The sequence below is a fragment of the Antechinus flavipes genome, chromosome 5, assembly GCF_016432865.1.
Source record: "Antechinus flavipes isolate AdamAnt ecotype Samford, QLD, Australia chromosome 5, AdamAnt_v2, whole genome shotgun sequence".
Taxonomy (NCBI): domain Eukaryota; kingdom Metazoa; phylum Chordata; class Mammalia; order Dasyuromorphia; family Dasyuridae; genus Antechinus; species Antechinus flavipes.
The window spans coordinates 103,410,927-103,437,256 of NC_067402.1; the positions used below are offsets into that span (position 1 = coordinate 103,410,927).

General features: G+C 35.8%; 1 protein-coding gene across 6 annotated transcripts in view; it reads left to right on the forward strand.

Moving 5' to 3' along the window:
* The window catches only part of HIPK2 (homeodomain interacting protein kinase 2), a 279,859-nt gene that overhangs the window by 175,538 nt on the left and 77,991 nt on the right, over positions 1–26,330 (forward strand). For 4 of the 6 annotated variants that reach the window (XM_051963526.1, XM_051963523.1, XM_051963524.1 and 1 more), the window contains exons 3-8: positions 15,969–16,092; positions 16,428–16,547; positions 16,784–16,870; positions 18,065–18,249; positions 21,888–22,050; positions 25,749–25,968. In XM_051963526.1, coding sequence (XP_051819486.1) covers positions 15,969–16,092; positions 16,428–16,547; positions 16,784–16,870; positions 18,065–18,249; positions 21,888–22,050; positions 25,749–25,968 — 899 coding nt within the window. The remainder of the gene's footprint in view (positions 1–15,968; positions 16,093–16,427; positions 16,548–16,783; positions 16,871–18,064; positions 18,250–21,887; positions 22,051–25,748; positions 25,969–26,330) is intronic. The other 2 variants (XM_051963527.1, XM_051963528.1) reach the window with 1 other exon arrangement.

Below are 26,330 nucleotides of genomic sequence, written 5' to 3' on the forward strand. Positions count from 1 at the left end.
GTTAAAGTATTAATCCCATTTTATAAATAAGAAAGTCAACTTCAGAAAGGTTGAACAGAGATTAAACTCAACTCTTCTGATTTCACATCCACTACCTTCTCTACTATATCATTTTGCCTTTCTAGAGAAGGTAGGAGCTATATATATATATTAATTAAACTTGGAGACCAACAGAAAGAAAACCATAGTAAATGATGCTTAGGAGGTATAGCTTTTTACTCAGCTTCAGTGAAGAGTACAGTCCAAAGTTAAGGAGGACAGAAGAATAGTGGGGAAAGGGAACAAGAGAGGCAATTAGTATAAAAGCTGGAATTCCAGTATTAAGATATGTAACCAATTGGGAGTCACTGTTAGTGCCAAAAGAAAGAAGCAACCAGAAGTTGAATGCTGTTGCTTTGTGAAGGAAAGATTAAAATAGGTAGAATCAAAACATTTTTTGCAGCAGTTTAAAGTCTAGAAGTGAGATACAATTGTGGGGTTTGAAAGGATGAGTCAGGTCTGGTAAATATCAAAGAAGAAAGGCCAGTAATACTGGGGGTAAATCAAATGCATAAGGAGGAAAAAAGATGGCTCCAAGCACATGATAGAGGCATGGTGCTAATACTAACAATACTTAAGGGAAATTCATGGAAGAAGAGCTTGGGGGGGTGGGAGGGAAGGAACTCTTTTAAGCATGTTTCATTTTGGATGACAGTGTAACATCCAAAGAGGCAGTTTGGTCAAAAGAACATTGACTTTGGAATTAAAGACCTGGGTTCTATCCATCCTGCCTTTGATCTTTATCATCGGCAAATCATTTCATTTTGGCCTCAATTTCCTCATCTGTGAAATGGGAATAAAACCTGTAGTCCTTGCTTCACAGATTTAATATGAAGGTTAAGTAAGAACTTATAAAGCACTTTCTGAACTTTAACACACTATATATAATGTCAGAATACAATAGCTTGGTGACATCAAGGAAAGAGATAAGCAAATCTCATCTGTATTGAAATTATATTTGAAGTCGTACCTAAAGGATTGTAGAGGAAGTATGAGGTGAAAAGAGTACACAGAGTAGACTCTTGGGAGACAGAAATGAAAGAATCAAATAAAGGGAACAAAAACAAAGTCAGAAAGGCATGAGACAAAGTAGGATCTAGAGTGTTCTTGAAAGCAGGGTTAGCAAAAATGTCAGGAAATGATTTGACTGTCAAATATGATCAAAAGCATTAGAAAATTGAAATAATAAGATTTGGGATAAAAACTTTTTTGGATTCTTTTTCCTCTCCTTCCTCCTTCTCTCTTCTGTTTCATATATGCACAACACTCATTCCCTAAACTCTTGTGTTTTCTGTTCAAAACTTAGTGGGGGGGGGGGGCAAATAGGTAGTACAATGGATAGAGAACCAGCCCTGAAGTCAGAAGGACCCAAGTTCAAATCTGGTCTTGGACACTTTATACTTCCTAGCTGTATGACCTTGGACAAGTCACTTAATCCCAGTTGCCCCAGGAAAAAGCAAAGAATAAAAATTAAAAAAAAAAAACTTAGTTGGATTGCTTATATAAAGGTTCAAAACAAGATTTCAGATTCATTTACAAAGCTGAGAGAATAAGCTCATATTTAGAGCTAAAAGGGGCACACTCTTATTGTACAGTTCAAGAAAACTGAAGCCTCAAAGGGACCTGCCCAAAGACATCTTTGGCAAAAGTTGCAGAAGCAGAATTTGAACCCAAGACCCTCTGGTTCCACATTCTCCTTTGTCTTTCATAGGCAATCTTCATTTTCTCTTCAGCGCCTTTCCTCCCCTCCGTTCAAAAGATTGGGGCAGCACTAATAAGACTAGGACCCAGGATTTTCACCTTGGGCATTAACTATACCCCTCACAGCCTCACCCCAGTCAGTCATCAGGAAATCCACGTCCTCTTCAGAGAAGACAGAAGGTGAATGGAGACAAATCCATCTCAGCTACTAAAAAAGCAACTGAAAGTTAATGCCCTCCTGAGGTTGGGGTGGTTAGAGTATGTGCTTATGTGTACAGCATATCATTGTAGAGATGAAAACAATACACTCGCTATGCTCATTTAGAAAATGAGACGTTTTGTCCAACACCTATTCCCTGCCCTGAGGACTCCAGTGCTTCTCCTCTCTTCAACAAAAGGGAGACAGAGCTCTGAAGAAGGAATTAGAAAGCATTGCTCTAGGTTCACTGATTTTTGAGCTACGGTCCTGAAAGGTCATATAGTCCAATCCTTTCATTTTGCAGATGTGAAAACCGGGTACCAGGAAAATTCAGTGATTTGTCCAAAATCTTACTTACACTAAAGGGAGGGTTGGAACCCAGAGCTTTTTCCCTCTGTATCCTCCTGTCTGCCTCCCAGGGACAAGGGGAGCAAATTTCCCCCCTTTAGTTTTGGAAGAATCTCTTGCCTCCTAGTTTCCCAGACTTGTTGCACCCCTGTATTACCAGAGCTGATTAAGCATTCTGCTGTGGGCTTGAGAATTACAGCTTTAGGAATATGAACCTACAAACGTCCCTGAAACTGCAGTTGGCCCGCCAAAGAGTACCAAGTTGGAAAGAAACTACAGAGGTAGTATTCCATCTGAAGAAACAAGGAATTTTTTGAGGTAAATTGGGCCCAGCTTCATAATGTATAGCCATTCAGACTGATCAATTCTTAGAAAAGAAACCTAGACAGGAAAAATTAGAAGAAAACTTTACAAAGAACATCAACTCTTGCTTACTTTTCCTTAGAAGAGGTCCAGAGCACTTATAATTCATCTCCTTAAAAGATCTCTAACTTTAAGCCTTCTCTGCTACTGCCAGGCATTTCAGACCACATGCTAGATGCCCCCAGGTCAATCCATTTAATTTTTCTAACCAGCAGTTTTCACACCTATAAAAAACGAGGATAATAGTATCTTAAAAACCTGCTTCACAGGATTGTGAGATTCAAATGAAATGCTCCATGTAGACTGATTTATAGACTTTAATTTACTATAAAAATATCAGATATTATTCCCTCTCACAAGAGGTCTTTAAAGGAAAGCTGGATGACCACTTGGAGAAGGAATTTTCAGTTAAGCACAACTTGAATTCAGTGGCCTCTGAGGCCCCCATCTCTGAATCTGTAGTATAAGCTTTTCATTTCCCAGAGCCCCTCTGATCCAGACAATAATCTTTATCCTAATGACACCATTTGCCCCCCATGTTTTGAGGGACATATGCCCTTCTCTTCCATGTACAGGACACCATTTCACATTCCAAACCAGACTCATAAGCTCCATAATCTTGGAACAGTATTCTTATAGCTGAAACTTAGAACAGAGTATAACAGTCTATTACGTCATTTAGAGTTGAAAATCACCTCATCTCTCTTGTACACATGAAGAAACTAAGGCTTAGAACAGGGGTGGAGAACATTTAGCCTTCAGGCAGTATAAGGTCCAAGAAATTATTTTCTAAGGCAACCTCAGGAGATGATGAGCTGAAAGATAAAACAACCTCCCACTACTTGAATTCTATAAGTTGATAACTTTGTTTGGCCTGCAAGTAATATTTTAAATATCCAAATGGCCCTTGGCAGAAAAAGGTTCTTCATGCCTGACTTAAAAAGGCTAAATGCTATCCCAAAGGTCACAGAAACATTAAGTAGAAAAGCAGGAATTTGACCCCAAAAGTCAGTGCTCTTTTCACTGTCATGGCTATTCCTGAATAGCAATGTCTTTTTAAATGTTTGCTAAATTAAATTTAATTAAATCAATAAATTAATTCAATAAATTTAATGTCTGGCAAATTCAATGATCAGGGGAAATAGAGGAAATGATTTGAACAATACAAAGAAAAATGAAAAAGAAAATTCTTCCCTTATTAGAAGATTCTAGTATCCTATGTGAATCAAAAATTTTCTTTTACGATAATTATTATTTTTATTATAGTTTTTTATATATGAGTATGAGTAATTTTTCAACATTGACCCTTGCAAAAACTTGTTTCAACTTTTCCCCTCCTTCCCTCCATCCCCTCCTCTAGATAGTAAGTAGTCTCATACATGTTAAGTGTGTTAAGTACTAAGTATATGTTAAATACAATATATGTATACATATTTATACAGTTATCTTGTTACACAGGAAAGATCGGATTTAGAAAGAAGGTAAAAATAACCTGAGAAGAAAAAACAAAAATGCAAGCAAACAATAACAGAAAGTGTTCTTTCTCTGGGTGTAGCTGATTCTGTTCATTACAGATCAGTTGGAACTGATTTGGATCCTCTCATAGTTGAAGAGAGCCACATCCATCAGAATTGATCCTCATATAGTATTGTTGTTGCTGTGTATGATGATCTCCTGGTTCTGCTCATTTCACTCAGCATCAGTTCATGTAAGTCTCTCCAAGCCTCTCTGTATTCATCCTACTGGTCATTTCTTATAGAACAATAATATTCCATAAAAGTTAATCTAAGATTGGCCTTTCTGGCTTACAGGTTCTTTTCCCAACAAACAAGGCTCCCTTCTTAGGCATTCCATCTAGTTCTGTGACTTGTTGGCGGCATGTAGTAAATGCTATTTACAGAGAAAAGGTTACTTACCTGTAAAACCATTTTTCTGAATGTAAATGCAGTATATGACATGTAGGCAGCTCAGTGGACAGCGAGGTGAGGCCTGGAGTAAGAAAGCCTCATCTTCCTGAGTTTAAACCCAATCTCAGACACCTACTAACTATGTGATTCTGAGTAAGTCACTTAACTCTGTTTGCCTCAATTTCCTCATCTATAAATGAGTAGAGAAGGAAATGGCAAGTCAGACTACTGTCTAAGCCAAGGCCCCAAAAGGAATATAAAGCATTGAATATGACTGAAAAACTGTCTGAACAGCAACAAAAATGCAGTATATATGGCCAATATCCATCTTCCAGAGGCTTTTCATAGATGAAACAAAGTTATACAGAGAAGTTTAGTTATACAGTGTGCAAGAGGTAAATAAAAAATGGACTTTGTGGCAAGTAAATAAATTAACCTTGTCATAGCTTTTTCTTTTTCTTTTATCTTTTTTTTTTTTTTTTTTTTTTTTTTTTGGTCTGGCCTTTCTTTATGAGCCATTTTGCCTTTATGGTTATTACTACTCTTAATAAGTTATATTATGTTAATTGCCTATGGTTTTATATACTGGGGTCAATCTTTAGTGCCCATAGTGTACAAGAGCAAAAATCAACTGAATCTTCAGTTTCATTTTGGTGGATAGAACTGCGGAATCCATTGAGAAAGAAGCACTGATTATCTTCCATTTCAAATAAAGGGGCTTATGAGTCATTTCCTCTTCTAAGTAATATTTGTATGTGAAGTTAGGGAAGAGAAATTTCAAGAGAATACCTTAGAAGGATGGGATCAATATTTACCTTGTTCCTTGACCATATCGCAGAGCCATCCTTTTATAAATACCTTACATGTCAATTGAGATTCCACTTCCCCTCAATCTCAGGGCAAGAGAATGAACAAAAAGTGAAGTCTTTATCATTTGGCTTGAATGGTTAAAGATTAGTAGAACAATAATAATGACTGCAAATTCCCAGGACTGCCAGACTTCTGAGAAATGCTTTTAATAAGCCTAATTCCAGCTCTCAGTTTTAGAAAGAGAACTTACTATGACAGAAAGCCAACAAAGAAAGCTAGAGAAAATTCCCTTCTGAAGTTTGTTTCCCAGCACAACTCAAAGCTTTTGTTTTTTAGCTCTTCTCTCAAGGTAAGCATGACTCAAGTTTTGTTTTTAGAACTCATGTGTGCACACTAGCATAGATCCATCTTTTTTTTCATAATTAGAAGGTATGGCCAGCTGACTCTGAGCAAGTCACTTTTCTTCTCAGAAAAACCTGAGTTCAAATGTGACCTCAGACACATAATAATTGCAAGTCCCTTAACCTGTTTTGCCTCAGTTTCCTGCATGAGGATGCATATGTCAAACTAAATCTCTCTCTCCCCTGACCTTTGCCAATAGGCAAGTTCTCTTTTCCCCCTTTCTGACAGACACAGAGAAGAGAGAATGGGAGTAAATTTTTCTTTTTCTAATTGCCTCCCAAACATACTTCCACTAAGAATCCCATTCAGTAAGCCAGTGTGTCAACAATCACTAAATGTTGGGAATATAATTACAAAGAAGAAAAATAACTTTGCCCTTGAGGAGCTTACAATCTAATGAAGAAGGTATAAAAAGAGGGATGAGAAGTAGATGAGATCAAGGAGAAGGCTCTGAGCTGTGGCAGGAGGGAGAATTTCAGAGGAATGTATCCTGGGGGCAGATAGGTGATACAATGGATACTGCACCAGGCCTGGAGTCAGGAAGGCTAAACTTCCTAATTCACATTTCAGATCTCAGACACTCACTAGCTGTGTGACTTTGGACAAGTCACTTAGTCCTCTTTGCTTCAGTTCTTTATCTGCAAAATGAGCTGCAGAAGCAAATGGCAAACCACTCCTGTATCTTTACTAAGAAAACCCCAAATGAGTCATTGTAATGTTCTCTGTTGAGGTTTTCTTGGGGTCTCTGGAAGCAGCCTTTGTTTCAGTTCAGTAATCACCACAAGAGTAGCCAGAGGTTAAAGTCCAAATCTTTTATTGTCTCCTTCACGTGGGGCTCGGCTAGTTTTCTGGAGGCCTTCCCCATCTTGGTTTCAATGGAAAAGCGAAGACCAGCCTGCCACCACTTCTCTATCTTCCCTAGTTCTTATTTTGGCTAAGTTTATCTGAGCTTGTATGCTCTCTTATCAAAGGTGTGAATCTTGTAGAACAATAGTAAGGACTAAGTATATGTACTGAACTAGAAAAAGGTTAAGCACCATGCTAAATTAGATAACTATTTGGTCTCTATCAATTCCATTGACTTAGTACCTTGTAAGAATCCTTTGTTTCAAATTCAGAGTTCTGGCCCAAAACAAGTCATGACATAACTGAAAAACCAACTATACAGCAAGTAGTCTGGGGGAAACAAAGAGATGGCTGGTCGGGCACCCTCTTTAAATAAAAGTTCTGAAAGAACCCCTCCAATCTCAGTGGAGGGAGGGAAAGATGGAGTTAGGAGCATAATACTTCAGAGATATGAGTCCCAGGACTGAAGTAATCTTCCACAATGAAAAGATTTCTGGGGCACAATGAATAATTCCAGAGGAGTACAGCCTGCTGGAAAATGAATAGACCCAGATTCAGATATAAGATTTTCCCTTACCCATCAGGCCCAGATGAGTCTGATCATTCAAGAGATTAATCTGATGGGGAGTATATAGGATTTATTGGCAAGGAGCTTACATTCTAATATGGGAAGACAAAAACAAAAGGGTATCTAGAATAGCTGGTGGGGAGGTGAAACAGACTATCATATGAACTGGAAGTAAAGTGATCCTAACAATGGAGAGAAAAAGACAGATAGCTGAAACATTTTGAAGAAAATGCCCTGATTTGGTGACTAAAGCAGCAGGAAACATTAAAAAGAGATTAGAACTTGGGAGTCAAAAGACTTGGGTTCAAATCTCTGCTCTGCCATGAACTAGCTATGTGGTCTTGAATAAGTCACTCCTTCAAACCAGCTTACTCATTTATCAACTATTGCGTTAGGTGGTCTCTAAACTGTAAAATCAGAGATTCTAATTCTGAAATAGGGAGATTTTAAAATCTAAATGATTAAAGATAGTAGGACTGATAACAAAAATTAGGATATGGGAAGAGAAAACGCTATTTAGTGGTTGAGAATGTTGGTTTCCTGTTTAGGATGTGTCAAGTTTGAGATGACAGTGGGATTTCCAGGTAGGCAGCTGAAGAAGTGCCTAGAGCTCTGGTGTAGAAGTTTGAGCTAAAGAGAATGAGCAAGTCAGGAGATGACCAATTCACCAGAGGAAAGACTTCAACAAAACAAGAGCAGGAGCAAAGTACTGAGACTTAAAGAAACCCACAGTTCCTCAAAACCACAATAAATGTGAAAGAGAAAGGAGGATTCTGGTCATGATGCCAGAGCTGTGGGGCATGATTCAAGTAACAGAACAGTACTGGGGAATAACAGAACTCTATTTGTTTTATAATCACTAGGTTATGAAATTGCTGAGGAAGTCTCCTTTAAGGCATATATATGAAGTCATTGCTCTGTTTTCCCCACTTATTTTTCCACTTTGTGTATTTCTTGTACACTCATAGTTTGAGAAGACAAATTGAGAATTCCTTCTTATTCTTCACAGTTCCACATATTTTTCCTACTTTGAAACCGATTGTCACCAGAAATTGTTAGGTTTTTCCCCTCAATAGAACTGCCAGAACAGCAAACAAGGGTTCCCCAAAGATGCACATGCCTATAAGGTTTAAAACCTTTCCCCTTTATTCTGTTCCCTCTCCTACAATGTTCAGAGTACATTATCTAGTCTTCAATCAAAAACCGTTTTGACACTATACTGTTTTGAAAGAAATAGCTACAAACTTATTAATAAATTAGATAACTTTAAGTACAGTATCAGTATTCACTTAATCTTATCAGAAATTAACAGACCAGTGAGTCAACATGGTGCAACAGGGAAGAACAATGGACTTGGAGTCAGAAAGCTGGATTCTAGTTCTTATTCTCCAATTTAATAGCTGTGTGATATGGACAAATCACGTTAGCACTGGAAGCTTCAGTTTTCTCATCCATGCTATGCAAATATGCATTGCCTATTTATAAAAGCATTTTAGAAGCTTTTCAGCTCCTGTTGCCGGTACATGAATCAGCCTCATGTCTTTTCAGGATGTTCAGCACATCCTTCTTGTCTCATCTTGCCCTTTCTCATTAAGTCAATTCTTAATTATTTCTTTTCTTTCTTTCTTTCTTTTTCTTTTCTTTATTTTTAATGAGGCATTTGGGATTAAGTGACTTGCCCAGGGTCACACAGCTAGGAAGTGTTGTGTCTAAAACCAAATTTGAACTCAGGTCCTCCTGACTTCAGGGCTGGTGCTTTATCCACTGCACCACCTGGCTGCCCAAATCCTCAGTTATTTCTATAGTTTCCAAGTTAGAAAAATATTTCTCTCAATTTGCTTGGTTTGTGAAAAATAAAGTTTTTTCTGTCCACCAGAACCTTATTCAGGCAATTTCTATGCTTTCTAAACCTCAGTAAAACATTTCTATTAACTAGCCTGTCTTTCTTAAACCTATAGCCCTAACTTTCTGCATTCTTTCCAGCCTATTCTATCTGAATTATTCCTGGTGGATTAGTATACTTATCTGGTGCCCCCATGCATTTCTACCTCTTTCATCAGTCATTGTGCTTCATAGCCAGTTTTTTTTTTTTCCCTTTTCTAAATAGTATATCTAAATAGCTTCTTTATTCTTCATATCCTTACTGTTTCTTACTGGTTCTGTATTACTTCATTTAATGTCCTGCATACTTCTCCAGGTCACTGGCATATGAAGGTGTCATATCCATGGGATGAGGGTTTCTCTGATTTTGTAATAAACAACAGACTAAATATAGATATAACTAAAACCTACTTTCCCAATTTGACTACTTATGCCAATGCAAATTGGAATTTTTTTCCAGTCATCTGTTTTGGGGGAGGGATTTCATACACCACAGTTCAATCCTAGGATTTCTAATAATGATGACAAACCATTTTTTTTTAAATTTAATTTTTATTTAATAATTACTTTATACTGACACTCGTTTCTGTTCCGATTTTTTTTTTCCCCTCCCTTCCTCCACCCCCTCCCCTAGATGGCAAGCAGTCCTTTATATGTTGGATATGTTGCAGTATATCCTAGATACAATATATGTTTGCAGAACCGAACAGTTCTCTTGTTGCATAGGGAGAATTGGATTCAGAAGGTATAAATAACCCAGGAAGAAAAACAAAAATGCAGATAGTTCACATTCGTTTCCCAGTGTTCTTTCTTTGGGTGTAGCTGCTTTTGTCCGTCATTTATCAATTGAAACTCAGGTCTCTTTGTCAAAGAAATCCACTTCCATCAAAATATGTCCTCACACAATATCGTTGTCGAAGTGTATAATGATCTCCTGGTTCTGCTCATTTCACTTAGCATCAGTTCATGTAAGTCTCGCCAGTCCTCTCTGTATTCATCCTGCTGGTCATTTCTTACAGAACAATAATATTCCATAACATTCATATACCACAATTTACCCAGCCATTCTCCAATTGATGGGCATCCATTCATTTTCCAGTTTCTAGCCACTACAAACAGGGCTGCCACAAACATTTTGGCACATACAGGTCCCTTTCCCTTCTTTAGTATTTCTTTGGGATATAAGCCCAATAGAAACACTGCTGGATCAAAGGGTATGCACAATTTGATAATTTTGGGGGCATAATTCCAGATTGCTCTCCAGAATGGTTGGATTCGTTCACCACTCCACCAACAATGCATTAGTGTCCCAGTTTTCCCGCATCCCCTCCAACATTCATCATTATTTTTTCCTGTCATCTTAGCCAATCTGACAGGTGTGTAGTGGTATCTCAGAGTTGTCTTAATGATGACAAACCATTTTTAAGATGATATAGTATATTTGTTTTTACAAGGTTCAAATTCCATCATTCATGTGGCCTTCTTTAATTTAACTTCCTAATCTCCTAGTAAAATAAAACAAAAAAAAAAAATTACTGAAGTTTGGAAAAGTTAAATAATGTTCTCCTGAATATACTGTCACAGTAAATTCAAGAATTTTCAGTTAATCCTCTAGATACATTACACCAAGTTAAAGATTGTAGCTAAATCTTAAACTACTTTTATTAAAATAATACAAAGGGAATAGGATACTTACTCAGATCTCATAATTGGTCAGAGAGTTCTGGTATGAGTGAGAATTTCAGCATGAGTCCTGCAATCCAGACTGTTTTATTACCTTCGTTGCTATGATCAGATAGAATAACAACTAGGAGTATTATGTCTAATTGCTTTCACTCAATCAATTGTTCTCAGGTGGCGCTGCTATTTTAGAAGACAGAACTATACCCAATAGGTAGAAGTTGGAGAGGGATGACTTTTTTTTTTTTTCCTGAGCTATCTAGCAATGAGATTAGCTCTCATGCCAAAGAGCAAGCCGTTACTGGAAAGTATCAGAGTACCTGGATAACTTGTAAGACTCTAATTCTAAAATCTACAATGAAATAGAGAAAGCAAGAGCAGTGTACAGAATTCCTTATGGTCTAGCTCCAATATTTCCTCCACCTCCATGAAGATCTCCCTAATTGCCTAGTTAAAAGGGATTTCTCTGTCTAATCTCAGCACACTGTGTATACTTAGGCATTTATATTCTAAAACTTTACATTGTGTGAATGTGTGTGAGTCTATATATAAATATATAGACTCACACACATATGGCACTCCACCTAGATGGCAAGGTCCTTGAAAGCAAGAGTATATTATTTATTTCTGTCTGCAGGATATTATACCATTGAGTGAACATTAAGTCATAAAACAGATTTGGATACTATAGCTCAAATCGTGTCCTTGAAACAACAAAAACACACTATAAAAAACTCGTTCCAATGGGATTATCTTAAAAGGCAGTTGTTAGTTTCCAACATCTGTTGTGAAAGTATTCCATCTAGTTACTCTATGAACTGCATGTATGAGAGCTGTCAACATATCCAGCATAGATAAATGTTTCAGCCTTAACGTATTGAGAGGTGATATTTATTCTTTTTTAGAGCAGTGTGGTATTTCAGTATCATGCTGTATGTATATAACAAACCTAAAGAAACAAACATCCTCATTCTTTGGTGTCACTGTATGTTTAAAATAGTTTTGGTGTTATGAAACTGAAGATAAGATTTTTGGAGACCTGTGGATGCCTATGTTGTAAGCCAGAGAGAAAATATAGGGTCATACATTTAGAACTTGAAAGGATCTTAAGAAGTAGAGGAGAACATAGAGATCCAAAGGTTGAGTGAACTAAGGAAGATTTCCATTAGGAAGGAAGATAAAAGGCAGCTTCCAGTTATTTGAGGACTGAAGTAATACAAAAAGTCAATGTCCATTCTCCCATCCACATGGATGCTGAGGAGACTGAAACCAAATTTATAGTATTATACTGTATTTAAAGAAGCCAAGGTTTTCGAAAAGGTAATATTGGCCTCAAGAACTAGTTAGTGAGTATGAACATGTATACATATATTGTACTTATTGGTCAACCTGCCGTCTGGGGGAGGTTGTAGGGGAGAAGGAGGGGAAAAGTTGGAACAAAAGATTTGCAACTGTCAATGCTGAAAAATTACCCATGCATATATCTTGTAAATAAAAAGCTATTAAAAAATTAAAATTAAAATTAAAAAAAAGAACTAGCTAGTGAATGTGCTTGCCTATTTTAGAATAGAAATTTGAGCAGGCAAATCATGCACAGTTCTAGGCATGTAATTTATACTTCTGTTTATTCCCCCCTTCCCTTACTTCTATCTATGCTTAGAGATCTTACTGGTCATTAAGGATCCAACTTAATCCCTATCTCTCCTTTGAACCAGCTCAGCTAACAGCAATCTCCTCCCTTCCCTAATACAAAGAGAATAGTAACGTAACAGGAAACATTGGGTTGTAGAGTAGGAAGATTTTTGTCAATCCTGACTGCTATTTTAAATAAATGTGTGGTCTTGGATATATCATTTAATCTTTCAGTGTCTATTTCCTTATAAAACAGAAATAAATATTGCAAAATAGAAATAGCATTGTATAAGCTACCTCAAAGGGTACTGTGAGAAAAACATTTTGGAAACTTCAAAAAGTGGTATGTAAATTAGTTAATACTACTACTATGTAAATATTTACTGAATGTATTTCGTCTCCTCAGATCAGAATATATATATATATATATATATATATATATATATATATATATGTATACACACACACACACACACACACACACACACACACACATATATAGTCTGTATATACATCTCTTCAAGTCAGTTCTATTCAGAACTGCCCTGAGAGTTTAGTTAAATAGGAAAAAGTCTGTCAAATATCATAAATCACAGGTGGGCGGGGAGAGAAGAGAAGTTTTGCAAAGAAGTCAACAAAAACCCAAGAGGTGGAAGGTAACAAAAGTTTAGGGAGATAAAGAATTAAGTTCAAGAATGTCGCCTGGATTAGTTTAAAAAAATAAAAAGAAAAAAAGCTCAGATTCCTGTAAGTCAAACAGGAAAAAATCAACAACTTAGGATAACCAACTAGGTAACAGAGGGGTCAATAGCCCAGGCAAAGGTTCTGGACAGCAGCAATAGGTTTGCAAAGTATTTTCATCTCATTTAATCCTTATTCCAAGCCTGAGTGGTTATCAGTTTTATTAATATCTTCTAAGATTATGGTTAGAAGAAGATGAGCTTAATGGAGGGCAGGCAGCATAGAAATACAGATGCCTGGGAAATGGTGTGAAGACCTAATTTGAGACAAGATGAGGCAAAAGCTCACCTATCAGAGTAGGATTCAAACTCAGATCGTTCCAGTCTTCAAATCCAGCCTTTTCTATTAAGCCACATGGTTTTGGGTCTGAGGAGAAGGAATAGGGGGACCAAGGGAGAGAATAGAACTAGTTAAAGATCCTTAAAGGCAGTTGCTTCTTTTTCCTTCTGTGCCCTAGAACTGTTCTCCCAGTATGAGAAGCCCAATTCTGCAAGTAGGGAATGTAACGAGTATAGAAAGAATGTAACATAAGTTTATAAAATTGATGGTTTTGGCTTACATGGTATAAAAGATCAGCTTTGTAAACAATTAAAACTTTTTACTAAATTAATTGAGGACAAACTTAGTTAAGAATTTTCGCATTATTATCCCAAGCCATTATATCTTTATATCAAATGGTATAGTGCAACTAGATACATAAATTACTGTAATAGCTTTTGAGGCACTTATTCCGCAAAACTAGTGAATCACAAAACTGATAAATGATTTTTATTTTTGTAATTTACTCTTCTAGAATTCAGTAATAGGAGATAATCTACTCAGGAATATTTGGAAAGGGAAATTTTTTTTGTTTGTTTGTTTGTTTTTATTATTTAATAATTACTTTATATTGACACTCGTTTCTGTTCCGATTTTTTTTTCCCCTCCCTCCCTCCACCCCCTCCCCTAGATGGCAAGCAGTCCTTTATATGTTGGATATGTTGCAGTATATCCTAGATACAATATATGTTTGCAGAACAGAACAGTTCTCTTGTTGCATAGGGAGAATTGGATTCAGAAAATATAAATAACCCGGGAAGAAAAACAAAAATGCAGATAGTTCACATTCGTTTCCCAGTGTTCTTTCTTTGGGTGTAGCTGCTTTTGTCCGTCATTTATCAATTGAAACTCAGTTAGGTCTCTTTGTCAAAGAAATCCACTTCCATCAAAATATGTCCTCATACAATATCATTGTCGAAGTGTATAATGATCTCCTGGTTCTGCTCATTTCACTTAGCATCAGTTCATGTAAGTCTCGCCAATCTTCTCTGTATTCATCCTGCTGGTCATTTCTTACAGAACAATAATATTCCATAACGTTCATATACCACAATTTACCCAGCCATTCTCCAATTGATGGGCATCCATTCATTTTCCAGTTTCTAGCCACTACAAACAGGGCTGCTACAAACATTTTGGCACATACAGGTCCCTTTCCCTTCTTTAGTATTTCTTTGGGATATAAGCCCAATAGAAACACTGCTGGATCAAAGGGTATGCACAATTTGATAATTTTTGGGGCATAATTCCAGATTGCTCTCCAGAATGGTTGGATTCGTTCACAGCTCCACCAACAATGCATTAGTGTCCCAGTTTTCCCGCATCCCCTCCAACATTCATCATTATTTTTTCCTGTCATCTTAGCCAATCTGACAGGTGTGTAGTGGTATCTCAGAGTTGTCTTAATTTGCATTTCTCTGATCAATAATGATTTGGAACACTCAGAAAGGGAAATTTTAAATGGAAAAAATCAAGAAACAAGAGCTGAGGTTATGATTATTTTATTTTAATTATTTAAAGAAAACAAAAAACAGAACTAAAAAGGGAAGAAGATATTACTTTTCCTCTTCATAATGATAAGTAAATCCTTTTTAACATATAAACACTTTTTATAAGATTTACAAATTTATTTTTAATAGTATTTTACTTTTTCCAATTACACATAAAAACAATTTTTGGCATTGTTAATAAAATATTGAGTTCCATATTTTCTCACTTCTTAAAACAGTAAGCAATTTTATATAGACTACATACATGCTAGAATTTAAAAGATGAGAAATATATGATAAAAAACAAAGCATAGGTTAGTTAATTTCATAATAATAAAGTTACTCAGATAACTTTTTGAGAGACTTTAGGCAAGTGATTTTTTGGGTTTTTTCGAAATTCAACATAATCAAAAGCAAGTTTTAGTTGTTTATTTGGGTTTTGGTTTTTCCTCCTCAATCATGCTAATACTTTTAGGCCTATCTCTACACTCTAAATAGAGGAGAGCTCATTATAAGAAACTTGGCTATCAATCGGCAAACATTTATTAAGTGCCACATTGTGCTAATACATGCATTAAGAATACAAAAAGAGGGGGGGGGGGAAATCCCAGCTATTATAGAACAAATCTTTTTTGGCTACAGCAATTCCAAAAGTCCATCTGTTACAATATAAAGGGATTGGAGTCTATAGTGGTGAAAGGGATATCTATATTAAAAGAATCAGTAATCAAACTAGAAAATACTTACCTGAATATGTCTAAGAGAGTTAACTCATTTGAGTATATTACTAATAAGTTGAGGTTACAGGTTTTATCCTTGAAGATGGGCATAAAACTACCTGTAATATCTGCATCATTTAGTTATTTTAAGGATCAATAAGTTAATATGATCAATATATATTATTATAAGGATGAAAGGACATATACATGCGAAATGCTTTACAATCACAGTTGTCATTTTTACAGATTATGCATAGTTCAAAAGTCATGAACACACACTTATGTCTTAAATTTGCTAAGTAGTTTCAATTTTTTTTTTTTCAGAGCTCCTGAAATTATCCTTGGTTTACCTTTTTGTGAGGCAATTGACATGTGGTCCTTGGGTTGTGTCATTGCAGAGCTATTTTTGGGTTGGCCTTTATACCCAGGAGCATCAGAGTATGATCAGGTGAGTCAAGATAGTTCCACAAGTCTCCATTTAATTTTCTTTATTTCCACTTGTGGAAAATGTGATAGATTAAAATTTTATATTTTATATAACATACATAGGCATTTTTGTTGTTGATTTTTTAAAAATATCTACTTAACCCCACCTTTTCAGAATTCAAACATTATTCCTTTAAATTTTTCCATTTTTCTTTCCTATTCTTTCACCTCCTCAAATATTTCTTTTCTTTTTGTTTTTATGTATAAAATTGTAATTTCTTTTACCCGCAAATCTCCTTGTCACCAACCCAACAGAAGGTCAGCGATACCCTAACCTTATTCTCTCTTCTTTCATAGATTCGATATATTTCACAAACACAAGGTTTGCCAGCAGAATATTTATTAAGTGCAGGAACAAAGACAACAAGGTTTTTCAACCGTGATACAGACTCACCATATCCTTTGTGGAGGCTAAAGGTAAGAAGTTCCTCTTCATCTGTCAGATTAGCCTTGGAAGGAGGGAACAGTCTGATCAGTAGAGATCATTTTGAAACCTAGAGGTTTTTCACTGAGTAAGGTTTTGAGGAAGTTTGAAAAATTGAAAGCCTTTGAAATAAAGGGAAGGGATCATAGACTAGAATTGCTAAGTGTGCTACTCATGCTGATCTAGGAGGAATTCAGATAATCAGTCAGTTCTTACGTATTTTGACCAGACACCAGACGACCATGAAGCAGAGACAGGGATTAAGTCCAAGGAAGCAAGGAAGTACATTTTTAACTGTTTGGATGACATGGCACAGGTAAGCTTTATGGGTAAGTGGAACCTTTTGATTATCCAGTACAAAAAGACTTAATGAATGCCAAAATCTTTGACAGATGAAATGAAGAATGACTGGTGGAAATCCACAAACCACTCAGTCATGTTATTTGGCCCTGAATTACTTTGAAGATGGGTATAAGATATACATAAGCCTAATTAAGCTTTGGTAAGGTTATTGTGTTTAGGCCTGTGAAATATCTTAAAAGCATGATATTTTGGGCACAAGACTTAGCAGTAAAGGAATTCATTTTGCAAGACAAGTAATTACCTATTCTGCTGATATTTCTTTTAGAAGAATTTAGTAATATCAGTAAACTTAAAGAATGAATTATTTTTATAATAAGTATAAGTTACTAGATTAAGTGTGAAAAATTAGTCTAGAATCATGCCAAAATAAAACTCTTTAATAATAACAAAATTATACTGAAGCCTTGTAGAGTAGGGATATAACATTTTGAAAATCTTTTCCTATAACTAGAATCAGCAAAGATTTTGATGAAACTGCTATGTTTCTTACTTTGAAGTAATGTTATAATGGATCAACAGAAAATAGTCTGCAGAAAGCATCTTAGAAAAATAAAGCAAGTCATGGAGAATAAGAATCTTAGCAGATATGTAAACTACAAACATTGAACTCTGACCCCTCTATCTATGTTGATTAGAGAGCATTCCAGGGAAGGCATTTTCAAAATAGAAAAAGAATTCCGGCTGTGAAATAAATTTTGTTGCAACTTAAAAAAAAAATTAGAGGTGGCATTCAGTATCTGATTGTACCATGGGGTGATAATATTTAGATTAGAAAAGATTATTCATAAAGTAACTTTTTCCTGACTTATTATTGCTCAACTGTCATTATTGTTTTTTTTATAAAGAAAAATGACAAATTTTAAGGGGTCACTTTAAGGGGTCAAAATATTGATAAGCTCATAACTTATTCTTTAGTAGGCTTATATCTGAGAGGTTCTTTTGCTCTCATGCCTCTATGACAGAGTCCTAAACCACATCCTGAGCAGTCAAATTAGCTAAGAATTGCTGTGAGGAGTTGTTACCTAGTCCCTTGAAATGCAAGATGTAACCTATTGGGGTATAGTGTGGGCTAAGAGTGAGCTAAAGCAAAACAAGCAGAGAGGGTCAAGGGAAGGATCCACCCTGACTTGACCTGATCTCTCTCTAGGTGAATATGACCACAGATCTGGAAGGAAGCGACATGTTAGTGGAAAAAGCTGACCGACGAGAGTTTATAGACCTATTGAAGAAGATGCTGACCATCGATGCAGATAAGAGGGTCACGCCAATCGAAACCCTGAACCATCCTTTTGTTACCATGACACATTTGCTTGATTTTCCCCATAGTACACAGTAAGCCTACTTCTTGGTATTTTATAACAATTTTTTTAAAAAAAAGAACAGTGGGAAAATAGGAGACAGCCAAGACTAGGTGAATTATCAGGCCCTTCTAAACACTGGGGAACCATATACAGATGGTTGTGCCAATGATGACAATAATCCTAAAGTACAATTATTTTAAATATTAAATGGTAGAATTATTTTTAGCCCACCCTAAAATGGACCCAGTCTCAGCAGTGCCTGATACATTATAGATGCTTAATTATTGTTTATTAAATGATCTCTGTTAGCACTACCATGACTATAACTAACTAGGCCTGAATTCTAAGCGTTGACCCTCATCCCTAGCTAGCCTTGATTGATATTGGATATATGCAGTATATTTGTATATAAGAATATAAAGAGGACATGAGTCTTTAAACAGCTGGCTAGGCATTTTTCTGTTTCCATACAAGATTAACACAAGAAGAAATGGACTTAAATTAAGACCAAAAAAACTTTGGTAGTCAGAAAGGAAGATTTTTTAAATTGTTGTGGTGATAGGATGGTGGGATGAATTACTGGAAAGGTTTGTCGTGTCTCTATGTCAAGAAAATAATCAAGAAACCATGTGTCCTGGATAATTTATAAATTCACCTGCCTGAAGGCAGGAACCTGGGCCACATGATTCCAAAGTCTCTTTTAGTTCTATTCCAAGGTCTGAGAAGAAAACTGTTATATAATATTACACTCAGTATTACTTTTCAACTTGAGGAAATCCTTTAACTATCCTGGGGCCTCAGTCTCTTCATCTGTAAAATGAAGAGATTAGATCAGGTGATGTCTTAAACCTTTCCAACTCAAAATTTTATAACCTTATTAGATGTTGTCGATATAAATACAATATGGAGAATATGAAGAAAACTATATTTAATTAAGAGGACAACAAGAAGGCAGTTCTGAAGGAGATCTCTGGGTACTCTATACTCTGGTATATTTTTCTTTAATACATATGCCACTGGCATCATTGTAAGCAATCATTAAACATTTCTTAGGTCCCTAGTATTATGCCAGGCACTGTGCTGAATATTAGAGAAGCAAAAACAAAGAATGAAACATTCTTTACTCTCAAGTAGCTTCTTCTACTCTATCAGGGAAGAAAACTAATAGATAACCACACAGAGATAAAGAGAATAAATACACATGATTACACAATAGGAGGACAGGGCATCAGGAAAGACTTCATATAGAAGAGAACTTACACTTCAATTGTCAAAAATGAAGAGAATGAAAGCCAGGCATTGGAGGAAGGCCATTTCAGAGGCACAGAGATAAAAGATAGAATACTGGGTATGAAGAAGAGAAAGAAAGCCAGTTTGGCTGAATCATGAATTCAAGAAGGAAAATAATGGAGAAGGCTAAAAAAAGTAGGTTAAGCCTAGGCTGTGAAGGATTTTAAAAGCCAGTAGGTTTATATTTTATTCTGTAAATAGTAGGAAGCCATTGGAGTTTATTGGATAAACTAGTCATTCCATTTCATCTAAGCTTATGGAAAATCTCTTTGGCAGATTTCTTTTGGAAAATGGATTGGAATGAATAGAAACATGAGGCAAAAAGCCATGTAGGAAGACACTGCATTAATTCAGATGAGGTGGTAGGGCCTGAATTAAGTCATTAGCTACATGATTAAAGATAAAGGGTTAAATACAAAAAATATTGTAGAGATAGATAAACTTAGATCTGATAACTGCTTAAATTTGCAGGGTAAAGGAGAATAAAAAGTTGAAAATAATGCTGAAGTAAGACACTTGAGAGACTAGAAGGATTTTGTTGCCTTCAATAGGAAAAAGGAATTCTGAAAGAGATGGATTGGGGAAGCAACAATAATGAACGAGTTATAAAGTTTTGGTCATGTTGAGTTTGAGATATCCCTAGAATCTCCCCTTTGATATAGATCCATATAGACAAGATAAAGCCAAGGGATAATGTCAACAAGATATAGGATATAAGGGGATATGGAAATAGTTTATATGAATAAGGAGAAAAGAGAAGGCCTAGAACACAACTTTGAGTACACTTACAGTTAAGGAGTGTTACAAATAAAAGAACTAGGAAATGGCAAAGTCACAAAAGCCTAAAGAAAAAAGGGGAGGAAGTAACCCACAACATCGAAACATAGAGGTCAAGAAGGATAAGCACTAAGAAAACCAATAGATTTGGCCTTTCAAGATAAGTGATCATTTTGGAGAGAGTAATTTGTTGAATTATGAGGTTATAAGGAGTCAAACTGTTAAGGATTGGAGTGTGAAAGGATGTTCAGGCAACAAATGAAAACAGCATATTATAGGAATTTAACTGAAAAAGTAAAGAGATATACAACAATAACTTGAGAATAGAGTAAGCTCTAGGATAGAGGGTTTGTTTGAAGGCTAAAAGAGAGGAGACATTGGTGAAGTTGAAGAGAGGAGATGATTAAGAGACAAATGTACTAGAGAAGACAGAAGAGAGTGATTTAAAAGACCTGTGGAAAGAAGTTGGCTTCAGCAAAGAGAAACATCACCTCATTATCAAACCTTGGCGGAAGGGAGCCAGAGTAAAGGAGGGTGTCTAGAGATTTGTGGAGTGAAGAAAAAGCTCATGAATAAGAGTCTCAGTTTACTCAATAAAGAAGTAAAATCCTCTGCTCAGATGTTATCTGTATAGGCTTCCCTCCCTCCCCCTTTTAACTTATAATTAATGAGGAGAAAAAGAGGGAGGGGAAAAGAGGAGTTAAAAACTGATATTTATGCATAAGGAAACATGTACCTTACTGGTATGTGAACACAATACTCCTGAGAGAAAATAAAGGATGTAGTAGAGAAAAGAAAAGTTGTTGGGTCAAGCAATTATATCTGAGCCAGCCTTCAGATGATAGTCATCCTCAGGACCTCTGGCTCTTCTGGAATTAGAGTGAAAAACAGAGAATAGCCTCAGGAACAGAGTGGAAGTTGGGGCCAAACAGCCATTTGTATCAAAATGTTGACAAATCAGGAAGTTTCCATAATGTACTAGACACAATGGGATATACATAAAGAGGGAGAAAATGTGGTTTCTACTCTTAAAGGCCTTAAAATTATATTTATGTGCATAAAAACCTTTTAAGGATTGAAATTAAGAATAGAAATAATGAGCTAGAGCATGGGATCTTAAACTGGAGTTAGTGAACTTTTTTTTTTTTTTTTTTTTACTATTTCTATAACTAATTTTTTCCTTATAATTCTACATATTTTATTTTATCACTTAAAAAACATTCAGACTGCCAAAAAAAGGTTAAGAACCTTTTGACTAGAGGATTGTTGAAAATATAAAGAATATAAGATTCAACTAGATCCACTAAGTAGCTGTATATGCTACCAATTGGGTTGGTTACCAATGGGTGGTAGGAATATTTTTTTTCCTTTCCTTTCTTTAAAGAATTTCAACCTATTGCTAATACATAGTCTTTGCTTAGACAGAGAAACAGGAAATTTTAACTTTAAAGTTGAAATTTTGTTGTTGATTTCATTAAGTCCTTTTTAACACTTTCTATTCTCTACCTCCTTCCCATCCACATCTCCTTTTGCCCCAATTCTTTTGTCTCCTTTCATCTTCTTTCCCTTTTTTTTTGTCCCCCTTTCTTTCTTGATGAAAAGTGTCAAGTCTTGCTTCCAGAACATGGAGATTTGCAAACGCCGGGTGAATATGTATGATACAGTGAACCAGAGTAAAACACCTTTCATCACCCACGTGGCCCCCAGCACATCTACCAACCTAACCATGACCTTTAACAACCAGCTAAACACTGTCCACAACCAGGTAAGGCAAGAGCCAGGGGTGGGAGGGAAAGAAAGAACATGCCATTGACATCATTAGCTGCAATGTATAAGAGGGCCTCTCTTCTCTGTATTTTACAGAACATTCTGGGTATTAGGTATCATCTTCCACCAAACTTGTTTCAAAGCCAGAATTCAGCACAATTAAATATGAAACTAGACAGATAAATAAATGGATAGGTATTTGTGTTTGTTTCTGGTCATATTTTCCTTGAGAGACTAAATTCCTTTTGTGTTGGACATTAGTTTAGTTTTCTCAAATGAGCCACATGCTAGGCATTTTGTAGTTCTTTCTCTTTTCTATTGTGGGACTGATGGCAGGGAGAAGCTAGCTTTTATCTTTGACATTTATTCAGCACTGAATATTAAAATTTGTTAGTACTTATGTTCTAGAAAACAAATCATCGGATCACTTCCTTTTGTATATGGGGAAATCGAGATATGGGCGGTTTATGTAACTAGTTTGCAGTCACAGGACTGATTAATGGCATAACCAAAACCAGAAACTATAGTTCTAGAGCTTCCCCAAACTAAATTTCAGCAACCCATAATACTAGTCTTTGTATACTGAAGAATTTTAAAAGTATTTTTCATGTTCTGGATGGAAAAAAAACCAGTGAAAGGGCATTTTGAAGAGAAAAGAAAGGTTTTATACCTAAGGATGGGGAGAAATTAGAGGCTGAGATAAATGAGTTTAAAAAAAATACTAAGGAAAGGAGAATGTACATTTAGATATCTTCTACTTTTTTCTCCTTCTCCTATCCAACTCAGTCACCATTTCTATTCTCCCAATAAGTTGCACAAATATATACCTTCTCTCTTCCAAAAGACAAACATATACTTCATATCAGGCATAAATGCCTGTGTTCCAAGGCACTGTGCCTAGATAGATGGAGAGATATAAGAGAAGCAATGTTCTCAAGGAGCTTACAGTTTAAGAAAAAAAAAATGAGCCTTCTACATAAAAAAATCACCAAAAATGGAGCATTCACTAAATACCAAATATGAGTAACGCACACAATCAATGCTATAGTAGTTAAAATATGGAGAAATAACCAAGTTCAATCAGAGGTTTCATGGAATCACTAGGACATTAGCTATACTTAAAAAAAAAAAAAAAAAAAGACAGGACTTAAATATATGTAGAAAGCTGGGGAAGTTTAGCAGTATTTGAGAAATAAAAACATGCCAGCTATGTTTGGGAACTAGAAATAAATTCGTTTGGATGGAACAGAAGGCTCTCAATCAGCACTCACATGTTCAATACATATTATGTGCCAGGCATGTGTTGAGCAATGATGATAGAGATGAAAGAGCAATTCCCATGCTCAGAAGAATATATGTTCAAATTGAAGATAGTATGTATAAATAAGATGTGAAACGTATACAAAAGTTTTGGGAATGAATGCACTTAGCAGCTGGGGGGGAGAAGGAAAAGGGAAAGAAACCAGAAAAGACTAATGGAGAAGGTGGCTCTTGAGCAGTTTTTTTTTTTTTTCTTTTTTAGTTGGGGGACTGGCTGTTGTAATAATCCAGTTGGATATAATGAAGGCCTAAATTAGGGTAGTAGATATGAAAATGGAGGGGGGGGAGGGGTAATCCAAAATTGTAATGGGACTGCCTCAAGAGGCAGTAAATTCTCTCTAGTAATAATTTTCAATCAAAGGTTGGATAACCAATTGTCAGATATGATATGAAGGACAATCTTGTTCAGTCTCTAAGTCCTTTCCATGCTGTGAAGACTGTATGCAGATGGAGGTGTACTTTTTAAACTTTTCTTTATTTTTCCTGGGTTTTTTTAAATCTGTTTTCTTTTGCAACAAGGCTAATATGAAAATGTTTTACATGATTGCTTATCTATATGAAGGTGCTTGCCTTCTCAATAAGGGAAAAGAAAGGCAGGGAAGAAAGGAATTTAGAACCCCAAAATTATAAAAAGCAAATGTTAACAATTGTTTTTACATGTTAGTAGGGAAAGAAAATAAAAACATTGTTTAAAAAAATGGAGGGCAAAAAGAAGGTTGTTGATCATTCCTTCCTTTTTAAACAATTGTAGTAATCTGAAAAGTAATTCTTGGATGGTTTCTGAATAGACACTAAAAAGCTTGAATTTTTTTTTAAATGCAAAGCAAAAATAAATAAAGAATAAAGTAAGCTATATCTTCCAAGCAAGGGAGATGAGAAAAGAATCCATTCCAAGCAGGAGAGACAGCTGTTGCAAAAGCAAAGATGGGAAATGGAATACTACATACACAATACAGTGAGAGACCAGTAGATCTGAGCCATAAAATATGAGGAAAATAATGTGTAAAAAGACTGGAAAGATATAAAGGGCCAAATTGTTTAGAACTTTAAATGTCAAACAGAGGACTTCAAAGTATATTTGATTATATTTTATTTTAGAAGTAATAAGGAACCACTAAGTTTCGTTTTTTTTTTTTTTTCTTTTTTAGTTGAGGGGCTGGCTATTGTAATAATCCAATTGGATATAATGAGGGCCTAAATTAGGGTAGTAGATATGAAAGTGGAGGGGAGGTGGTAATCCAAAATTATAATGGGACTGCCTCAAGGGGCAGTAAATTCTCTCTAGTAATAATTTTCAATCAAAGGTTGGATAACCAATTGTCAGATATGATATGAAGGACAATCTTGTTCAGTCTCTAAGTCCTTTCCAACTCTTGAGAGTCTAATTCATTAATTCTACATCTTTGCTTTTGGTCTTTTCTTCTAATCAAATTTTACACATCCTTCAGAAGTCCCAGCTTATGTCACCTCTTCTTGAAGGATTCTTTGATTATTCCAGACTTCACTGATATTCCTCTCTTAATTCTGACAGGATTTGTAATATAAAGAGACACAGTTTTGCATTTATTTACATATTCATTTTTTACTCATTTTTCACATAATTAGTTGTTCTCCTATCTAGATTTTAAGGGGCTACTTTGAGTTCTTTAGCTTCTTCCACAGTACCAAGCACTGTATATGCTACATAACGAACATGTTGTAAATGCTTCTTGATTGATTCAATTAACACAGTTTTGTCAAATAAAGCACAAAACCTCACAGGCAATGTTATTAAAGAACAAACAAACATTACTCTGTTTACTCTCTAAAGGAACAGAGGAAAAACCTGATATGGAATGTGAGAAGTAGAACTTGATTTCCTTCTGAAGTTTTTACCTACTACTACTTAAACATAATTCTAAAAGAAGGTTTTTGAAATGAGAGGAAGTGAGGTGACAATTTCAGTGACCCATGGTGAGACTTTAGTTAAATTCTCTTGACTATTTGTTCTCATCTTTGCCGTTCATAAACTTTAACAGTTAAACACAATACCACGAGAACATATAGACCTAAAACAATAAGCCTAATTGTGATAAGAATTTATTTCTTCCTGTTAAATAAATATAACCTCTTTGCAGAGAGAATTGGCACTCTAGCTATTAGAGGAGTGTGTGTAATCACAGAAAAGTGTTGTGGATCCTTAATTGGCTACAGTTACCTATGTTTCTTTGATATCTTTTAAGTCTATTTTCCACTCCCCTCTGTTTTTGCTTTTGCTCTTGATTTTTGTTTGTTCTTTGTGTTCATTTATTTGCTTTAGCTTTGTGTCTTCCAACATATCACCTCCCTCATTTTTTATTTTTATTTATTTTTGTTTAATTCCCATCATTCCTTTAGGCCACCAACCTGGCTCCCACCTCCACCAGTGCCACTATTTCCTTAGCCAATCCCGAAGTCTCCATACTAAACTACCAATCTACACTCTACCAGCCCTCAGCGGCATCCATGGCTGCAGTGGCCCAGCGGAGTATGCCCCTGCAGACTGGAACAGCGCAGATTTGTGCCCGGCCTGACCCCTTCCAGCAAGCCCTTATCGTGTGTCCCCCAGGTTTCCAAGGTAAGGAAGAACAGATTCTTGTAGAGTGATGGCTACTTCCCATGCTATGCATGTTATTGTCTCCTAGTTCATTTAAAAAGCTTCAATTTTTTTGACATCCAAAAAATTCTTCCATAGGTGATATTGGTGTCATGTGTTTCTTTCAAGTTCTGGAGGTAAAAGAGTATGTGAGCATTCTAATGAGAATATTATTAGTGTTTTTCCATAATGTTTAGGACTGGTGTAACAGCATGTTCTTGGCTTAATTAGATTCTACTTCCTGGTTTTTTTTAATCAACTTAGAAATAATATCATACCTCTGGATAAAATTAATTTGCTGGTCAGACTCATTATTTGAATGTTACTGCCACCACTAGGATCAG